Source organism: Meleagris gallopavo, chromosome 12, assembly GCF_905368555.1.
Source record: "Meleagris gallopavo chromosome 12, MGAL_WU_HG_1.1, whole genome shotgun sequence".
Lineage (NCBI taxonomy): Eukaryota > Metazoa > Chordata > Aves > Galliformes > Phasianidae > Meleagris > Meleagris gallopavo.
Genome location: NC_139415.1, coordinates 14,426,604 through 14,448,199, shown reverse-complemented (window position 1 = coordinate 14,448,199; position 21,596 = coordinate 14,426,604). Strand labels below are relative to the sequence as shown.

The 21,596-nt window shown below is 40.9% G+C and overlaps 1 protein-coding gene across 5 annotated transcripts in view; it reads right to left on the bottom strand.

The window, feature by feature from the left end:
- Nucleotides 1-21,596, bottom strand: part of MCTP2 (multiple C2 and transmembrane domain containing 2) — a 184,648-nt gene that overhangs the window by 64,665 nt on the left and 98,387 nt on the right. For 4 of the 5 annotated variants that reach the window (XM_085234346.1, XM_085234345.1, XM_085234347.1 and 1 more), the window contains 6 exons: nucleotides 17,394-17,536; nucleotides 16,556-16,632; nucleotides 15,218-15,329; nucleotides 13,144-13,179; nucleotides 5,028-5,192; nucleotides 3,149-3,279 (listed from right to left, as the gene is read on the bottom strand). In XM_085234346.1, the coding sequence (XP_085090472.1) occupies nucleotides 3,149-3,279; nucleotides 5,028-5,192; nucleotides 13,144-13,179; nucleotides 15,218-15,329; nucleotides 16,556-16,632; nucleotides 17,394-17,536 (664 nt within the window). The remainder of the gene's footprint in view (nucleotides 1-3,148; nucleotides 3,280-5,027; nucleotides 5,193-13,143; nucleotides 13,180-15,217; nucleotides 15,330-16,555; nucleotides 16,633-17,393; nucleotides 17,537-21,596) is intronic. The other variant, XM_085234348.1, reaches the window with a different exon arrangement.

Sequence of the window (21,596 nt, the reverse complement as noted above, 5' to 3'; positions counted from 1 at the left end):
AGATTACTTGCACCTCAGGTGATACAAATGATCTCCTGAGTTAAATTCACAATGTAGTAACCTTATTTCAGAGCAGAATGGCTCTGTTTGTTGTCACCCTTCCATAAATCAAAGAATTAAATTCAGGCATAGTATTTCACACATGGCCATATGCATGTTCTATAGAGGATAGAGGTCTGTTACCTCAATTAAACCATTTTCTTCCTTCTCTTGATCAATATAGAAGTTTAAGCCTCTATTCCGACCTCTAGTCCAGTAGAGAAATATGCCACAGCTTTAGTTTTCGTTTAAGATTGCTCTTTTGACATTATGACTTACAGCCCTTATATTTATCTGCCATATCTTTTTTTCACCCTTTTCCAATTAATTTTGCAGAGAAACTTTACTTGAGAACAGTATATGCTACATTTGTTCTAATTTACCAAGGAATAAAATGTTAAGATTTCACTAGGAAGAGCTGGGCTTAGACACTTCCCAGCAGTCCATCAAATAACGGTAAGTATTCTTACATACACGTAAGTATAGATGATAATGCAAAGAGAAATGATTGCTTTTTTTCCTCCAGAAGCCTTGGAAGCCCTTCACAAAAGAGGTCAGAATCATCATCGGTATACAGTAAGATGTGCCTAAGGTTAATATTTGGAAAGGGATTCCAGATGCCAGATGGTTGACATGGTCCTATTCTGACGTATACTAGACATAAATTCAGTGAAATTTAATTGCAAGGTTTGGTTCCAGTCATCATAGATTTTAGCACTAAATCCCAACTGTATGGCCTTTAGAACAAGTTGTTCCTGCCTGCAAAGCACCGCTTCCCTGAGGCATTCCTCATATCGGATGCTTTCCCACCACACTGCTCACGGCCTTAAGTCTTGTGATTTTTGTAAATCCTTTTCCTCGATGCAAACTTGTAGTGAAAAGAACCAATTTTTTTTTGCAATATCACTTTTTCAAAGCATATTTCTTAATGCAGAAACGCTCACTACCAACTTGGCATAAACAATTTAACACAGCCTGGACAAATTCTGCACACGTTAACACCTTTGTTTATTAATATACATTAACATCATCTCCTGTTTATAGCATGCCTCCTATCCCAAAGGACACAAAAAGCACTCCGTAAATGTTAGCAGCAGCTCCGTGCAGACTAAATAGCGGGATTATTTCATCCAGCACCAAAGAACAGCCACCCCCCAGTGTCAGACTCTGGCAGCTGAACCCCTCGGTGCTGCAGTATATTACGTGAGAAATTGGATCCCAATGGAAATATAAGGACAATGTAGGTTGGCTGAAAGTAATAATTTAGGTTGCGGCGCACCCTGACAGTGAGGGTTCATTGCACAATAGGAGAAGGGTGACACGAAATCACAACTTCGCTAATTCAGAAGCAGATAAATGCCCCAGGTGTTAGCGTTTAGTACTGAAGGTCCAATGCATTTCTTATTCTATATGTTCCCTAAGCTTCACAGGCACTTCAGGCTCTGTTTCAAGAATATTTTACCTTAAAACCAAATTATGCCTGGGAGAGATGTTCCAGGGGCTTAAAGCATTCATACTACATGAAATTGTGGGCCTAATGGAATGAACAGAAGTCTTTATTCCATAGAAGTTCAGCAGCATGTGACAACTCATTATTTTAACATCAAACCAACAGTCCAACCTACACAGCCCTAAGAGAACGTAATGAATTCCACAAGTTAACCACAGAATTATTAAGATCCAGCAGACTTTGCTTTTTCCTTAAAATTATGAAAATAGGTGAAAGCAGTTGGGACGTAATGTTATAGGTAACAACTGCATACAACCCACGGATATTTCGCTTAAGAATCTTTCTTATAGCAAAGCTGTGAAATCCAGAGAATTCAAAACTCAACTTGGAAGTCATGGTGACAATAAACACGGCACTAATAATGCTTTCATCCCTATGAAAATCTTTTCCAGATTAGACTGCACTTGAACCACAGATTAAAAAAATATTTATGGGGTTTCAAAAGTTTCTACACTGTGCAAACAAGGCTGGTCATTACGCATTTGGTATTCACCTACACATGCAATTGCTAAATCTCGCATATTTTTTTCCTGTTTTGGTGCTACAGTGAAATCACTGCGCTTAAGGCAACAGCAATATTTTCTTTCCACTGACAGCACAAATAACGTTAAGCTAAATCTGACAGACACAAGCTTTCCCCATTGCTGAAATCTTTAATAACGCCACCGTTTATACAATAAGCTGATCACTTTTTGCCACACTGAACCACTGAACACCTGACTGAAAAGGAAGAAAAAGGAGGGGAAAAATATAAGGAGAAATTCCTCCTGCATCAAGGAGACTGACTGAACAGAGGCAGGCCACAAACACTGCTACGTTTCTTAACTCTAAACAGAAAATATCAGAAGTAATAAAAGTAATTGTGAGAACTGAAGGAACAAATTCATCTCCAGCCACTTCTCCATGTGATGAACAACAGCATTCAGCCAGAAAGCATTTCCTGCTCTGCAAAACCACAAACATTTGTAGAGCCAAAGGGGATTGTTCTTTTCAGTGAATAGTTTCAAACTATTTTAATACTTAAAGCAAGAGGATATTCTTATTAGTTACTGCTATTTAGTCAGCAAGTCGTGAACTAATCGACAGGTAAGAATGCAAACAACTCCAGATGGCACCCCTGCCCCTGAGAGTTTAGAGGCTGGAGCACTGATCCAGCTGTACAGATGCAGTCTGGGGAGACAAAAGAAGAGATGAGGGCAATAGGAAGAAAGTTGAAGTTATCTCTAGGGAACTAAGACTGTGCTAGTACTGTACAGAAATGGATGGAATTAGCCAAAAAAAAGATTAGGACTTAACAGTAGGAGCCATATTCCATTTCTACTAAGAAATTAAAATGAAAGGTTCAACTAACTAGCCCACAGAATGTCTGCTGCTAATGTGACTTGAGATTGGGAATTTGAAGTTGTAACGTAATACTGCAGTAGGACAAAACCTGGTATCAATAAGGAGCGAGACATTACCTGAGAGGTCACCCCTGCAAATGATGCTCTAAATAGCAAGAGATTGTGCAGTAAGTTGGGGTACCAACCTAAATATAAGTGAAAGTAATATAAATTACATTAGCTTCTGCATTTAAACCCCCTCCAAAAAAGAACTTACGTTCCCAAAAGCTCCTCATGCTTTTTGTTATCCTTTCTCCAGACCTCAATGTCCAACATATCCTTCCTGTCAGAGAAGTAGTGAAAATCAAACTGTTCCCTCCACTGAGGATTTGCACTCTTACACAGTGTCTAGAAAACATGCAGTTATAATATTTACTTTTCTTAAATGGCATGTATTTCCACAATAAAGCACATATCATTTCTTCTACAACAAAGCCAGACAAATGCTAAGAAGGTCATTCAAAGTAAAACTTCACAGTCCATCAAAGAGAGCCTCATCATTCTTCATCACAACAATGCCAGCTATTCAAATGCAGAATCAATGAATGGCTGGAGAAATGCAAGGTGGTTCCTCACTGAACCACTGTCATCATTCAACATCAGTCAGGCCAGAAGAAATCAGGAATTTGCCTTATGTAGATGATCACCTTAAAGCAGGTTTGAATTTATTCAGAAATTCAAGCTAGTATTCTTCACTCTTTAACGTTAAGATACTAGCAATAAAGAAGCAGCTTTGGTAATATTAACAAGCCGCTCATTTGATATCTATAAATTGTCCTTCTGAGTTCGGTGCTCTCTCTCACACTTTCAGGTTACTCTGAGAACGCAAGTATTCACCGGATTGAGACTTAAATCACTTGCAATTCATATCACACTACACTAAGCACCATCAGCATAGCCACTGAGAGAACAGGAGATAGGATTAGCTGGACCATGACTGAGATTTCCTCCACCCTGGCTGCTTTTCTGGACCATGAGATTGTACTTCATAAGTTAAATAAACTCCAGGAAAGAACATGAAGTACAGACAATTTGAATTCCTACTGCAGTGTTAAAGCTGCGGTCCCCAACTCTTGCTGGACTCCAGACAGAAGTACTAAGCAATTAATTCAGTGCAGGCAACATTGGCCTGAACTCCCTCTTTTAAACTTTTCAATTTTCTGTGACTGCAAACAATGGAGAGTCATTCAGATTCATAACACAAGCTATGGACCATAAAGAGAAACATAAAAAGGGATCTTAACTAGAATACTGTGTATTTATTCTAAAATAACTAAACCATTTGTAACTTTTCAAAGCAGCTTTTCAAAATAAAAACATCACATGTGGCCTTGGTTGAGGTCTTGAGGTCTTTTGTAGGGGACGAGAGTGCAGGTTTCAGTCTACATCTGAACGCTGTGTTCTGTGAACTTGCTCTGCTCATTTTGTACAGGAGGGATTTTGTTTGTTTCCTCCTCCCTCAACATTTCCAGTCCATGACATGCGGAGCTTTTGCTTTCTCAACAGAATAGTATTTTAATTACTGTTTATTTCCTTATTAGACTTTGGAGATGAAACATGTATCTTTGGGAACCCGACTCATTTCTTAGTTTCCTATGAAATGGTACTACATACAGGTAAATACAGCCTAGAAGAACAAAACTGTAAAGCAAAACTCTGGAATATTCCAGGTGATCTATGGTTTGGTGGTGGGCTTTTTCCTTTCTTTTGTTTCCCCCTTTCTGTTAAAGGTAACATTTCTCAAGAAAAGCGCTTCAAAAAGAAACCCAAAACATTTCCCTTCAGCAGGAACCATTTCAGGTCTGCTTTCCCAGCATCCCTAACATTGCAAACCTGACTTCTGTACTGGCAGAGGAGAAAGAACATGTGTGATGCATGTAGCCTTGTTTCATTTCACATTAATGCTGAGCATCCATCAACATGATGAGCATGTTAAATGCACAAAAACAATGCTCTCAATTTCCTTATTTCTGTATTGCTCTATATAGTAAACATCAGCATCCTTCATCTGGCCTCCTGCTTTGGATCTCACTTACATAAAAAAAAAAAAAAGATTCAAGAATAGTTCCAAACTGGAGAAAATTCTGAGTACTTACCTTACTCTTGTATCTTTGATCTCCCAGTTTCAGGAGAATGAAAACCTCTGCCAAGCCCCCTAAGGGGATGTTCCTCCCTTCCAGGAGCGTGATGGTGACCTGTCCATTCCACAGCTGGTTCTTGCGCAAAGAGTCAGAGAGCCGCGCGCTCCGCGTGAAACTCGACTGAAAAGTGAGTGGGAGACACAAAACAGTTATACACTCTAAGCCAGGTGTTTATGCACACCTTGACAGTGATATGAAATCATCAGAAGTGAGAGAGGTACCAGCAGTTCCTCACAGCAAGCAAGGAACCGAGGGCACAAAAAAGCTAAGGGTTCTCTGCCTACTCCATGCTACAGCTTGCTCTGTGAAGGGACCATACTCTGCATCAAAACAGCATCAGCACATTTAGTTAAACTACCAGAGAGATCAACACCAGCAAATCGGGCTGAGCTTCAAAAACAGCAGAGCTTGAGTGCATAGAACGAACTGTTACCTCGTCTCAGGGAAAGACACAGGAGAGTGATGGGAAGAAAGGACAGAAGAGGGAAGAAATGAAAGCAAACTTAAATGTCTCCAGCTACACCCATAAAACCGGGGTCTGTCCCTTCCTGTGAGGCAGCCCGCAGCCAACACAGCCTACAGCCAGGTGAAGAACTGAAGCCACATCTTCCACCACCCATTGTCTGCCCTCCGTGTTAGCTCTTTGCCTGCAATCTTGGGAGTTGCAGCTTCCAGAAACCCAGCTCAGGAACCAAAAGCACCGACGTCTGCTGAAAAGCACTGACACGACTGGGCTCTTTATCAGGAGTTATGGTTACCTAGTAGGCACATTTGTTACCTTCACTATTTCCTCCTACATAGCACGGCTGCACTAACAGTTTGCTAACTGGCAATATTTTATTGGACAGAGGATGATTAAGTAGGCCTTTATTTGGAGGAAGTAAGAGTGAGAGCTGGAAACATTAAAACTCAAGGCTATCCTCTTCTTCTTGCAGTAAAAGCCCAACCATATTTTATTCTTGGGAAGCAACTTTTAACTCGCCACACTTTGAAGCTTCAATCATATCACATACAGGTGGGAGCAAGACAGAGGAGATTTCACAAGTCACTTTAAAGCAGGACATGTTGGCTTTAAAAGCAAGTAAGAAATGTTGTTGCTAAATAAAACGATTGAAAAAGCTCCTGATGTCAGAAGATTACTTTTTATGGATCAATTACCCAGCTACAAAATTCTTAAATCACGGGTGGTGAACTCACAAATTTTTACTTGCTTCTTATTTTAAAATACCCAATTCTTTGGATCCCACAAGCATATTAATATACTTCTATTTAAACACCCTGTTTGGCTTTCCTGGCACACTGGAGAAAAATTCCTACCTTTGAAAAGAAAATGAGATTTTGATTCATAAATCCAGCTGCAATGTAATTTTTTTCTTTTTTTTTTTTTTTTTTTTCTTTTTTTTAAAGTTTGTCTTTTAGGCCAAAAAACTAAAGCATGACTGTTCCCATGGACATACTTCAAAGACCCGGCAGATATATTCCTCCCTAAACACTGCAACTATTTCAAAATCCTTTTTATAAAAAAGGGAGTAATGTCCACAAGGGATCAAAGGGCATTCTGCAGTCTGGCAATCGCCTTAGAAAAATGGCAGTGCTTCCATGAAATATGCCCTAAAATAATTTTGCAGCTTGGTATGTCCTAATTTCGAATTGGATGTTTATCTTGGAAAAGCTTCTATCTAACTTGTCCATAAAACAGCTCCACTTAGCTCTATGAGCCCTGTGAAAATGGAATCCAAAGCTGGCTATTAAAGGGGCCTGGAGATTGCTTCCATATGGCGTAACAGCATGGGAGTGGAGGGCTAAGGCCTACAGCAGGCGCTGCTTGGCTTGAGCTCCCGATCTATCCATGGACACTCGTTGCATTACACCATAACATCTGGATTATTGCTTGTAATGTCCCTGGGAAATATCCACTTCCCATCAAAGCCTTTATCTATCTCAGTTGTACTTTGAACATTTTAGTATTTAACGTAGTCATGTTTGATGTGATGTACTTGCTGCTTGCGGACCAAGGATTTTCCCTCCCCCCCTCACCCTTCCTCAGAGGAGGAAGAGGTATTTGATGTTAGTCCACAAAAAAAAAAAAAAGACAAAGTTTATAATTCACATTACAATTTCTTTTAAAAACAAAGCATCCCGTTCTCTTCAAAGCTTCCAGGCCGAACACAGAGTTGTTATCACTGAGTTTGCAAATCAAATTTGGATTCTTCTCATTTTTTAGCTAGTCAGGTATTTTAGGGAGTCACTTAGAGCTGGGGGAGGAGGTCCTCCTACCCAAATTCGGTCTAAAATATAACCCTGCCTTCTCAGCCACTAACTTGATAGATCAAAGGAGACCTGGGAGGTACTCAAACCATTCCCAGGAAACATCAGCACCTGCAGCTCAGTATTATCAGAGCACATTGCAATGCTTCAACTCTGACCTCCCAAAACAGCTGACCCTGAGCAAACAGCCTTGTGCAGCCCTACTGTAAGGCTGGGCAGCTGCAAAGCATTCTGCGCTGGGGTGCTGAGTCCAGCTCAGGAGTGGAGTATGTTGGCCACAAGCTGTGCAAACAGGACCTGACTATTTTCTGGACAAGATCAAACATCACTTTAAAGCACCGTACTTTTAGAGGAGCCAAAATGTTTTCAGCTGGTTCAGGATATAGTTCTGATCTGCATCATCTCAGCAACGTCTGCTTCTACAGTACAGCAATTCTGTCCCTGTAATTCTGTAATCCTCCTTCTAAATGGAGCAGCATGATGTCCCAGGAAGGCTGCTTCTCTCGGGGCCCAATCACATCAGCAATGCTTTGGGTTTCCTGCCCTTAACCACGACTTAGCAGGCCTGAGAAGTCTCCCATGCCTCATATTTTCTATGTGAGCACTGAAGACCTGACCTGTGCTTTCTCTGCAGCTCCCTCCTCGGCGTTCCCACACAGTTGGCAGGCTATTCCTATGACCACCCTGATCTGATCGAAATTCTGGCCAAACAGGCAATGTCTCAGTTTCCTCTCTGTTTCTGGAAGGAAGCATGTTCAGGGAAAGCCAAATGTGGTACACCCAAGGACCTGAACCATCAATGAGTCAATTTTAATGTCGCCTGGGGAAGGCTGTACTACAGAAAATGCCTCCCAGGTGAAAAGAAATCCATACTGTATTATTTATTTCAGAAGTCCCAGCTCCTCTCTGATACCCCACGTACACTTATTTCAAACAGATTTACACAGAGTTAATTGATTAAACTTCACAGCCTCACTCCGAGTTTGCAAAACTATTACAGAATAGAGCACAGAGCACTGCAGTCATTAGCCTGCATTAGTCCACCAAAGTTAATAGCAAAACAAGCACTACAAAACCCACTTCCCATTCCCCTAACCATCACTACACTAATCTGCCTTCACTCCAGGAAAATCAAAGACCCTGAATGCCACCCAGCAAAGGTGGCTTGCTCAGTGATAATTAGAAAACATTTTTAGTTATTCAGCTCTTTCCTTCCCTGCTGCCTCCCAACCTGCAGACAACTCTGCACATGGGTGCTCCAGCTCCTCCTGTCTCTGAACCCTGCTCTTTCCAGCTGTGCTCCCCAACCACATGCCAGGCTTCAGGCCTCCTGCTGCATTTTCCTCCAAATGCTGCAGTCAGCCAGTTCACACTCTGGCTACGTCCCAAACCAAAATCAAGGTGCTTTGCTGAGGTACAGAAAAGTTGGCTGCAGCTAGGATTTGACTAGAGGGCTGAAAATTAGGCAACACATGCTTTATGATGGCAGCTGGCAGGTGTCCCAAGCACAAGATATTGGACAAGTTCACTTCTCCCTTCCCCCCCCCTTCCCCACCCCCCAGTCCAGCAGCCATCATTCAGAAATTAAGCTTCTGGCCCCGAAATCAGAATTTGTGGGGTCGCCTCAAGAGCTCTGATTTCATCTGAGCTCTCCACGCATTGAAAAATATTCATACATGCATCTAATGTGGGTGTTGGCTTGCAAATAACCAGTGACACCATAAAAGTCATCTTTATGAGCAGCCGATGCTGTAAAAATGGGTAAGAAGTGAAACAAAATGTTTCCCACACAAGCATGACAAAGAAAATAAGCACAAGAACATTCAAGAAAGCTGTACAGTAAAAACGAACAAGCCCAAAAACACGCAGAGGATTTCAAGTCTAAGCACTCGTGTTTATTGCAGATTTAGGGACTGCAAAACATCAGGTAAGCAGTAATATTCTCTGAAGCCTTGTCATGGAGCAGGACCCTGTCACATAAAGAACAAAGGTGGTTCTTTTCCGTACACTTTCTTCCTGGAAAAAAAAAACACATCTTTGAACAGGAAAAAACATCAGTGCTGACAGTACCATTTCCAAAATTTAGTTGCTGATTTCAAAAATGAGTAGAGAAGCTTCTCGCATCAATTTCCAGTATTTGGCTACTTTCTAGTCTTGGTTTCAGGAAGAAAGCTGGACAAGAACAAGCAGGTGAGCCACACTGCCTTCACAGAGGCTAACAGTGGAGATGAGCGAGAGTGAGTTTTGGAGGAGAAAGAAAGGACTCATTGAGCCACAACTTCACAAAACCCTTCAGGAGCTTGAGTCTCCCTGTGAAAACCATTGGATATAATGTCCCTCTGTAGGCACCCAGTGAATCCCCTCTGGTGCATCGGGAGTGCTTTCAAATCTGTCTCTTTTCCTGACACACACATACATGCCCCAAGTTCAAACTTGTTTTTGAAGCAATAAAGAGATGCAGAAAAATTGTACATTTAAATGACACGGCGAGGTGGCCAAGTGTGAAGTGAGCCCATCTCTCACATCTTTCATTTAAAAGGATGAGACAGGACAACAGAAAGCCTGCTGCAATCCCTGTGAAGAGGTCAACGTAGAAACTGGGCCACATAATTTGCCATTTGAGAAAACAACAACACGCAAATAGAAGACTCTTTGGACCTCTCCTCATTAGGCAGGGAAACCATTTTGCAGAGGCAGTCTCCCCCTGGGATAGAGGAGAGGGCAGCGAGAATTGCAAGTGAAGCGACACGAGATTGCCGCCACGACGCGTGACCCCGTGGCAGCCGAGTCCCTGCGCTCCGCAGAACGCTCCGAGCACGCCGCTGCCCACGGGGTATTGGGGGAGAAAGGCAAATAGAATGAGGCAGGCCAAAATGAAACCTAACAGCCCACGCAGAAAAAAAGCAGAGCGAGGGATTTTCCCCTGCGATGAAACGCCGAGGAGCGCTTGGGTCCGGTCAGCCTTTCAACCAATTTATTCAATCAGCTTCGGCTATCAAGGTGGCAATTGCGTCGCTTTTGTTTCAGGACTGAACTGCTGCGGGTCAATCCACCCCAAGCAAACCTGCTTATTTGCTTCAGAGATGTTCAACACTTAAAGGTTACTCAGCTGTACAAATGCTGGAAATAGCACACGGGGCTCTCGGGGCGAGACTCAAACCACCCGGGACAAATAAGGCTACTGAGCATCACCACGTCAGACTCTGGCAGAGATGGTTACCAACTCCTTCTGCACCCCAGATAGCTCCAGAAAAATAGAAATAAAATCATAAAAGAGGGGAGAACTTGCCAATACTCAGATATGAGCTCATATGTTAATGCTACTTAACAGCATCCCCTTCCCTTTGCAATGCCACTCTCCATGAGAAAGAAGAAAGCTGCACTCTTGGAGACAGCTCCTGCAGAGGACAATGCAGTTCTCAGCTCCCATGAAAAATGAGGGCTCTGGATGTTCTGCCCTTGTCTTGGGGTGCTGCCCAAATGTGCAATGATTCCCTCTAGCAGAAGTGAAGGATATATACTGTGTAATCAACAGATAGCTAAATCATCCAGTTTAACAGCTCTTGCACCAGAATGATTTAGAAGACAATATTCAGTCGCTGAAATCCTTCCTGCATAATATTTGTAATGACTGTAGCCAGACTGGATTAACTCGTCCTGCTGCTGTTTCTATTGTTGTCTGAAATGCAGCTTTTTTTTCCCAGAAAAGACAAGGGAGTGTGGAGAACACACACGAAAAGTATGCAGTATCCGCAACAGCCCAGGTGAGTCCCTTCACCTGTCTGACACAGGGTCACATTGGGCATTAATACTACCAACAGAGGTACTACATATTTGGGGTGAAGCCAGCAAGAATCCCACAGCTAATGTAACAATTCATTTAAAATACTCATGTTCCAAACCTGCTAAGTGCACTGAGATAACACAAAATGGCCAAATCAGAGGATAGCTCAATTTTTCTCATAGAGAGAAAAAAACTAAGATATATTCATTTTTGCCCATCCTCGCAGTAAGTCATTTTCCTTGCATTTTTTTTTTAGGAAAAGAAAAGCTAAATATTAAATATTACAAATACTACAATATAGGTCAGCTGTAGTTCACTTTTAATCAAGTCAAGAAAGCCATTCCTAATAGAAAACTTTTATTTGCTTAAACCTAAGAAGATGAAATTTAGGTCTGTCTCAATTCAGCTGCTCAAATGGAAAGTACATGGCCTCTATTCCTGCAACAACCAACCGGAGTCAGCTCAGGAGCCAAAAAGGAGATGAGTTTGTGCATGCATTACAGAGCTTTTCCCATTTCCCCTGCCCCCCCTTATTGCTATATCTTTATCTCGTCCAGCAACATTGTTTTCTACCCCATCATACTCTCTGGCCATTCTTCCATAACCTCTTGTGCCTTCCCTAGACACCTATATTCCCCACGCACACCATTTTTCTTTCTTGCCTTTATGTTCTGCCACAAACTGCTAGTACTGCTTCCACAGCCCAGAGTTTCCTAACTAAAGATGGTTATTGATGTACAGTACTAGTGTTTTAGTGCAGTAGCAGAATCAATAAACTAGGAAATACTGCTTTGTCAGATTTTGCCACTGCATGCTGGGAAATATTTTTAGTGCCTTTGGATGGTCACAGAGCTTTTCTTTAGAGATCACACTGGAGCATGAACTATGTCTTCGCTCGGAAGAACTGAAGCTCTCCTACCCTCTAGTGACTGTAAATGAATAGAGCACAAGGTTGCAGCTTTCCCCCCTCCTTTAAACAACACTTGCATCTCTCGTAACTTGGTCCCATGCCTTAGCATCTCAATTTTATATAAAAAGATGCCACGGCACAAGCCAGAGTCTTGAGAAGTGTCAGACCTGACAATATGGCTTATAGCTGAAGGTCTAAAAAAGTGTGTATATAAAAAAACTGTTCAAAATGCAATGAGATACTGCATACAGTAGAAGAAAAAAAAATACATGACAGCAACCAAGACAGAAGTTTGGCTATTCTGCATAAAAAGGAGCAGAGTTTAAAACCTGGCTTCCTTTCCTGGGACCCAGAGCCAACCAGCGCCAAGAGACAACTGTGTGTGCTTGCATGAGGGGGATCGAGCTACACCAAGTGAGCGAGGGCAGAGTAATTTCAAGAGCTTTACTTAAAAACTGAAGCACTGAGCTCTTCAGTTATTCCATTGTTTTCTGTCGTATTGAATTCAGGGATGTCTGGCAGCCCTCTGCAAGCACAGCACTACGGGTCTGTGTTATCTCCCCAGAACCAGGACTTGGTGAGCCACCAGCCAGCTCCAAGGGCTCTACTCTGCACCACTTCTGTTTACAGAAATATTTTTGCTGGGACAATACCTGGGAGAATAGGCTCTTCTACATACCACAACACAGTTATGATGAATAAAACAAGAGGAGGTTCGTCATTCAATTGATGTAGGCACAAATGGATAGTTATATAGGGAAAATATCAAGACGCATACGTGTTCTCATAGGAGCCGGATTTTGATTTTCAGGAGGTCAGTCTTCATGGCTCTCAAGAGCCCATTTTCAGTTAGTTCAGATTCTTTCTACAGTACTTTGCCAAATGAGGCCTTCCTCTCATTTGCTGATAGGTGCTACCATAGGACATACTGTAAGAAAACCGAAGCAAATTCTCATCACAATGAAAAATCAAAAAAGCAAAGGGAATGGCAACTACCACACTTAGGTTGCACCTAGACTTCCGAAGTTATGATGCTTTTCAGTTTGTTAAAGAGGAGAGCACAAAGATTTGGGGAATGGGCCTTTTTGAAAAGAAAAAGTATGGATTACCTTGGATGAAGATCTCTTCTTCCGACTTGACCATCTCTATTCAGGAGTCCCCAGCATTGTACCAAAAAGAACCCAGAGAGGGGAAACAAAGGAGGAGTAAAATGGGGAAAGTTGTTCAGTAAAGTAATTCAAACATCAGCTTATAAAACTTACTGGAAAAGCTCATTAATGAGGAGGGGGTTGGATCTACTACTGCATTAATTTACCTTCCTCCTTCATGGCACCATCAAAAACTCAAAATACCTGCATTGCACCAAAAATAAGAGGACATAAAAAAAAAAAAATCAGGAAAAATAATCTGAGGGACAGAGAGCCATTAATAAGAAACATGGCTTATACTTTTGGTGCCATCTGGTTCTACAGTAAGCTAATTTAAAAAAGAAAAAAAAAAGAATCATCTTGCTGTTAAGTGCTAATGTGGACAGAGCCATTTCACTATTCTGATTCCAGTGGAAATGGCTGAGCAATTTGCATTTGAAATACGAGGGCTTAAAACATCATCTTTAAAAAAAATTACAGTGTGCACCAACTCTTCTATCATCCGCACTCTGAATGTTAACTAAGCACCCTAGAGTACCAAAAGCCTCTACTTTAAACCAACGTATTTTCTGTCTCACTGGCTAAGTCCACTTTATTCCATGTCTTCCTAAAAATCCCAGAAGAATTCCAAGGGTTCTTCTGGCTAAATTACTTTTTCCTAAAGATGCTATGTCTCTGCTTCACCCCTTCCTTTAACCCAGTGACACTTGCCAACAACACTGTCTTGTGAATTCCCCAATGAAACTTGTACATCTCGGATTGAAGCCACTGTCTTATAATATAGGCATATAAATACAGCAACAGCGCTTTGACGGCATTAAGTCTTTAAATAATCACATACCAAAGTAGAAGTAAATGTACAATTATCATAAAATTAACACAGAGGATTTTACATTTTTTAAAAAAGGCAACAATCTGAAAAATAATTCTCGAAGAGCAGGCATCCCATGTCAACTTTTCCTCATTTTGTTTTCAAAGCCTTTGAAACACTTACATTCCTGTAACTAATCCCGTTTAGACTGTAATTTCATACCTGTAATTCAATGTGCTGTAAACAGCAACTTCCATACTAGACTATACAGAAGACTGTAGGAAGATTTTTCTATTTAGATTTCTGTCTCATATTTAAAACTGGGCTAGCTTGAAAACCAGGGCTAAGAAAATACCGAATTGTGTCTTTTTTGTCTCACCACTTGCAAAGCTGCTCTGTGGACAGCAGCAACACGAGTTCACCAATATGGCACTGTATCCAAACACTGGCAGTAGCCTTCGAAGTTTAAAACAACAACAAAAATCAACATATGCACAACATGAAATTTTAAAACTGTCATCAGCTTTGAGTTGTTCACAATATCAGCCCAGTTTTTTTTTTGTTTTTTTTTTTTCTGTCTTTTTAGCACCGAAGCTGCAACATATTTCAGCATCAGGAACCAAGTTCAAGTGAACTCAAGTCAAGAAACTGAGTAGCAAAATCAGCTTTTATGAGAAATTTCTTCCTCTCAGCCAGTGTGTTCTTCCTGCTGCATTGGTGCAGTTTAATCTTGATTTTAAATCCCTCCTTTTAGATGTTTTTGTTTGGTTGGTTTTTGTTTTGTTTTGTTTTTCCCATCACTAGCATGAGAGAAAAGAATTGCATTCAAAATGTTGGGCTCTTTCTCAGTGTTAAAATCTAAGCTCTTTGATGGAGATCAGAAAACAGCGTGCTCTGGAATAGCAATTGCAAGGGTGGAAGATAACATGCACATGATACATGGAGAGCGCTGACACAGGGCACTTCACAACTACAAGACAAAAATATTTAGCTACAGATGTCTAAGCATCTATTACTCAGTTAAATATGGAGTTGTTTGTTGTCTTTTGTTTGTTTGTTTTTTCCCTAAAGCCATCATCTGTATCGATTTCAATATACAGTTCTCTGAAGATGAAAATAAAGGTGGCATTTCGAAGTAAATCAGATTAGATCAGGTCCTTTTTTTTTTTTTTCCCCTCACCTCAACACATTTCAGCTATAAATTTGATTTCCTAAGCCACTTACATTTCTCTTGAAGTCTCCTTGCTTGACTGCTAGACTCAAGTTTAATACAATCACTCCCATGTCATCTTCTAAACTGTTGGGATCTTCCAGTTTTAAAACCTGTTCAGTAGTTCTACAAGCAAAAGAAAAAAAAAAATGAAACAAGAAAAGATGTGGATTTGTTGTCTTCAGTTAACTCGAGTTCATTCCTAAAGGTCACTCTGAGCTGTGCAAATTTCAGCCTCTTGTCTGAACTCCCAATATTGAGTTTAAATATGAAAGCAGGAAGTCTGAAGGGTTCGCTGACAGTCCCGACAAAACGCACAACCCTTTTAATAGCACATCCTATCACGATGTTATTATGTTATCTGCATTTCTTCAGACGTGGGTACAAGCTGAAATAAGTTACTCCTGCCTCCATTTCTCAGGTAAGAAGAGTGACAGAAACTTATCCAAGTGAGTTCTCTAACATTAATGGCTGAGACTTGACTCAGGATATTTATTCTACCTTACCTCCGTCTGCATTTAATCTCCCTCTGTGACTCAGTTCCCTCTCTGAAAACGGTAATGCTGACATTTACTTGGTGGCACTATCTGACAGATAAATTCATTAATGTTTCTGGGAACACACAAACAACAGCTGTGGGAGCTATAATACACCCGCACAGGGAGAACTCATTTTCTCAAAAAAGAAAAAAAAAAGAAAAAAAAAAAAGGGAAAAAAAAAAAAAAGAAGTCACACAGTGAGCGAGTATAAAAGAGAGAAATAAAACTTGAATTCCTGGCTTCCAGCTTCACATTCAGACCAAGCAGCAGTAGACAAAAGGCGAAGGGCTTTGCCTCTGCACTAAATCAGGGCCAGATGCGGATGCAGCAGGGCTGGGCGGCTGCAGGGGGAGGATGGAACTGGGGGAGCTTGCCGGCAGCAAGGCAAACCACTCCCCAGTCAAATAATCTGCAGAAAAATGCACCCTGCTCTACAGGGGGCTCATAAGGGGTTCTCAGCTTTCTACCCCCTTTCTTCTGCCATAAATCCACTTCCATAAATTATTCTGGTGCAGCTAGAAAAAATAATCCCTGCATATAGAAACTCGTTCTTATTTCTAGGTACAAAAAGAGCAGCTTCTTGTGTACAGGGCTCCATCCAGGTAGAACTGCAATCCAGTACATGATGCCAGATAAAACCACGCCTATATGGGATTCATCTCAAGCTAATTTCTCATTTTTGAAACATGTTCCTCACCCTTCAATCAGAAAACGTTTCCACAAACAGATAAATTCCAAGCTAAAGCATTTCATTATTTTATCACGTCCCTCAATTAGAGTGCAATAACAATGTTAATTAAATAATCGTGTTACCTATTGAGTTCAAGTTCAGCGAGCACTACAAATGCCGAACCCATGAAGTCAGAAGAGGTTAAGTCTCGATCGTACACCTGGTGACAAAACAAGATTAATATTTAGAATGTTCACATCATAAGGCAGTTTTATCCAGCTGACAGAAGAACAGATATTTTAAGGCTTTTCAGATCAAAGCTTAAATATAATTCAGGATAATTTTCCATTTCCCTGCTTTAATTTGTATTTTTAGCTAAATATTTAAACAGTTTTCAAAGTATCATCTTAATGTTATGTAAACAAAGACGTGTGCTGCTACAGACTGTGCCTGTTCCTTTATGCTCTATGATGAAACGCTGCACAACATCAGGTACTTCTTGCTACAGATGTTTTAGCAATTAGTGCTCACAACTGGTAGCCTGCAGTTCTGGTAACTGTAATGGTACTCATAATGAGAAAAGGCTTTGCTACTTGTCACGGTTGCATCCCAGGCAATAACTCTGTTCAATCCAGCCAAATTGCACTCTTAAAATGAGCGTATGAAACCACTATTGATTTCACCGAGTTTGCCCAAGCACGGTAAGTTACAGCAGAATTGAGCTCTGTAGTCTTAAATATATCCAGTCAAGGAATCTCATTTCAACTTGAATTTTCAGTGAACGAAAGCAAAACATTCAAGTGAAATCTGGAAAAGACATATGTGCATTTTAATTTGAAATTGCTGAAACCCTTAAACCGGATCGTGTTTTACATTATGCTACTACGGCGAATAAAATAATCGCTATGTTTTTACAGCACAAAACAATTGGCTTAAAATGATATTTACGTATCCTACACAAAATTAAAAACCAAGGCTTACCTTGATCCAGAGTTTTTGATCGAGGGTCTGTACGGGCAGCACGACAGTCTCATCCCAAACTGGGTTTAGGTTCTTGTAGACTACCTTACTTTTGTACAGAGTTTTCCCATTCAGTTTGAATTTCACATACGGGTCACTTGTACCTGTGATAATTATAAGGAAACAGATCAGCACTGCCCCCGTGTAAACCCACAATCTTAAAGTATAATTTAATAAAACCATACCTAACAACGACAATAAATAGTAATGTCTTTCTTTCATGCATTCATATGCATAACTACCTATATAGAAATTTCTAGTTTGTACAGGAAATCAATTGAACATCACCAGAAAAGTTCTCTGAGAGCAGACAGCAACATCTTCATAGTCTATTCGATCTCTTCCTTATTATTCTTATGGAGTGTTAATTATTCTTCAGTATCTTTGAGTAAAGAGCAAACAAGGATGGAGAAATATTTACAGGCCAATTAGGAACGCAGACAGTAAAAGAGAAAATGTGATCCTGAGACAATAAATATTCAGACCAAAACTAAAAGGCATTATAACTCTGGATAGGAGTGCCAAGGACACCAGTAACAATAGCTAAAACACCCATCAGGATTTCATCGCTGGTGTCATTTGCCCATTTGTTTAAGTCCAAATTCGAAGTTCCGCTGAAACAAATACTGACATTATTCACCAGCTCAGGATAGAATCACACAGAGAACAGATTCTGTAAAGAAAACCAACAATACTCAGGTAACACATTTTTTAATCCAAGCAGCACATCCTGCCATGGCCATAATGTCCCATATTTTTATGGAGCAGATGTCCATAGACAGACCATGAGGCTCGTGCCACTCGGCAGCAATAGACAGACTTGCAGCTGTCAGAGAAAAAGAGAAGAGGGAAACTGTATTATTATTATTAAACCAATGGTTTCTGCACTAACACCAATCACTATGCAGGTTAACAAAAAAAAAAAAAAGAGGAAGTGAGATATGGAAAATATTGAACTAGATGGTTGATTTAGTAAGGCACACAGACTACAAAAACTCACAATTGCCAATAAGTGAAAGAATAAAATTGAGGTGCAACATCATTTACAATTAACCGATCCCAAGTGCTGCTTATCTGTAATGTTCAATATTGTCTGCACTGTACTTTACATTTAGAATTCCATTTCCCTGCTAACAGTTCCATATCAGCTAACCCAACAGATGCATCCACACCAGGCACTGCATGCTGCCAGTGCAGCCAGCACCACAAACACTTCATTTCAAGGTGCTGCTGCCGGCACAACTTCAGACTTCACAGCTTCAAAAATAATCTGAATGCGTCCTCCCAGGTCACCAAAGAGCTCCGGTGATGAATGAGAAGATATGATCAATGCTATGTGAAGAAAGATGCAGACTTGAGAAAAAACAGCTAAGCAACAGCATCTGTTTTGGCACTCGGGAACATAGTGGGCATGGTGGGGACGAGTGGATGGTTGGACTTGATGATCTTAGTGGGCTTTTCCAACCCTAACGATCCTATCTGGATTCTATCTGGAAACAAATAGTAAATACCAAGAAGAATGGTATGTCTGGGAATATACAGAATTATTTTTAAGAATTCTAGAAAGTTTGTATTCTGTTTTCACTTCAAAAGTGATGAATCACAGAGTCCTGTCTAGTTCTGCACCTAAGGGATGTTTCATTCACACAAGGAAAATACTGATTGGATTTCAAATACTACCCACAAACGATTCTTTTTTTAAATAGCAATTGGTGAAATCAACTGTTTTGTTAGGAAAAACGTCACATACAAATACAAATTTCTTTTCCTTCTCCTCTGAGAGAGAGGATAATAATAAAGGGCTGATCTAAAGGCCAGGGAAGTCAGAGGTCAGCTTCTCATTGGTTTTAGTGGGTTAGGAGTAAACCTTCCACTAGGATACCTATCAAAACTATGATTGAAGTCCCACATAAAGCACACGGCTTAAAAACAGCGCGCTTTACACAATAAATGGAAATAGTAAGATAAAACTCAGCTCCGCTATGTGGGTAATGGCCCTCAGAGGATTTACGGGTTGAGAAATGACATCATTGAGCTCTGGGGTGTTAGTTTCTCCCAGCTCCAAAGATCCCAACTCCGTTCTGCTTTAAAAGGAAAAGAAAGGATGGGTAGGAAGAAACTGCACGCTCAAAAACAATAACAGTAATAATGACGTCCAGAACCTATCCTGTGCACAAAATAGTAACCAGCTTAGATAAGGAAAGCAGTTGATGAAATTAAAGCATGAATAGGATTGAAGGAGGTCTATGGCTGTAACTCAACTGGTTTTGGCACAGAAAACCCATGAGAGAGGGCAAAGCCTAAAAAGAGAAAAAGAGAAGCTGGAGAAAGCAAACAGCCAGCAAGTTCAATATCTGCCAGCACGAAACTCCAAGCCCTTTCTCCAAGGATGGGAAGCAAGAGGACCATATCTAAGTAAGCATCCTAATGGCATTATTGCTCTGAAAGCTTTCCAGATCATTAATAAAGGGAAATAAAAAGGGGGGGAAGGGCTGCCTGGTGCTGTTCATGTGAATTAGGCTTTAACAATCTTTCTTTTTATAAATATACACGTAAAAGGAAAAAGAATACATACCAATATATATATATATATATAAAACAGTGGGGAAAAAGCTATAATAAAAAAGAGGCCTTTAATTAAATAAGATTGCCACACTGGGATCAGGCCTTCATGCTTGTCAGCTTACTCTCAAAATAAACATCTCAAACCCGGGCCTCAGTGGTGTCACTTACTCCGGCAAGGCACACTGGGTAATCCCTCGCTATCTTGACAGCTACATAATGTTCAAACTGTTTCACGGGTGAATGGCGGCACTTGCGCAAAAGAAAATATTAATGCCTGGAATTAATAGAAAAAGGGATGATGGCTTACAAAAGCCAAACAAGGGAAAGGTGTCAAGTTAGTGCGGTGTTAATTGTTAGGGAAAATAATTGTGAGCGGGCATGGGTTTCGGCAGCGCTTGGCTGTCGGGCTGTCAGAGGGGTAACATCTCAACTAGGCAGGCAGGGAGCGGGGCCAGCAGTGCGGGAGAGCGGCTCTGACACCCTACAAATGACAGAATGGCACCTCTGCGCCAGCAGGCAGATGGAACTCAACCTCTGAGGTGGCAGCTGGACACGTACCGGGGCTCGGTGGCATTTCCTTGGGCTCATCGAGTTAGGCAGCAAGGATGGATGGAGTGGGTAAGGCACTGCAGCCCCTTCTGAGGCTTTCAAGGTTTCCCTAGCATCGTGTTGGCAATGCTGCTGTGTGTCCCTGGGTCACTGCACTTACTTCTGGTGGTTTTTAAGATGCCCCCAGATTGCTTTCAGGCGTTCAGCACAGGCTAAAAGGAGACAGGGGATGAAAAACGGGGCAGGTGGGGTAGCCATACCTGATGGGATGAATAGCACAGGCTGCAAATTATTGTTAACTGCAGCTGAGTTCAAGGTTTGAAGCCTTCTGGATTCAAGATCAGACAGACGATTGCATCTATTAAATGCTATTAATTAGGAACAATCTACAGGCTAGCCAAACAGTAAAGCTTTTCAAACCAGTGAATGGTGATTTAAGATATGAACTGATATAAACTGATCTAAAAGGAGGATGTTTTAGCTTTCTATTAGACAAAACAAGGTGTTCAAGAATACTCTGAAGAAGCCAGGCCATTAAAAAAAGTGAGCCCCCAGCAAAGACAACCAAAACAGTTAGCAGAAAAAAAAAAAAAAAGGATGACTTCCAAACAACAACCAGCTGATCATTCTATCAGCTAGACCTATTTTTGCACAAGAACATATCAAAAGGGATGCTCACCTCCATTCTTTTGCCTCTCTTGTCTCCCACTACCACTACAAAGACAACCACTACAAAGACACAAGTGCAGGCACAGCGAGCCCCAGCTAAAACCTCTGCAAACTCAGTGAGCCAAAGTGGCTGAGACACGGCAGCAGGACAAGGTGCAGCAGCACAAGAAACTGTTAATGGCGTTTTTAAATGGATACTGCTGCCCTCTAGCAGCCAGCAAGAGATGTGCCACATCAGCCATATTCACAGTATACATGCTTGATTCATAATTAGAAAAAAAATAACACCAGATCCCATATGATTTCAAACCACATTCCATTTTACAGGAGCAAATTTACTGGAAATACAGCATATGAAACAAGTTTTGTTACATAAATAAA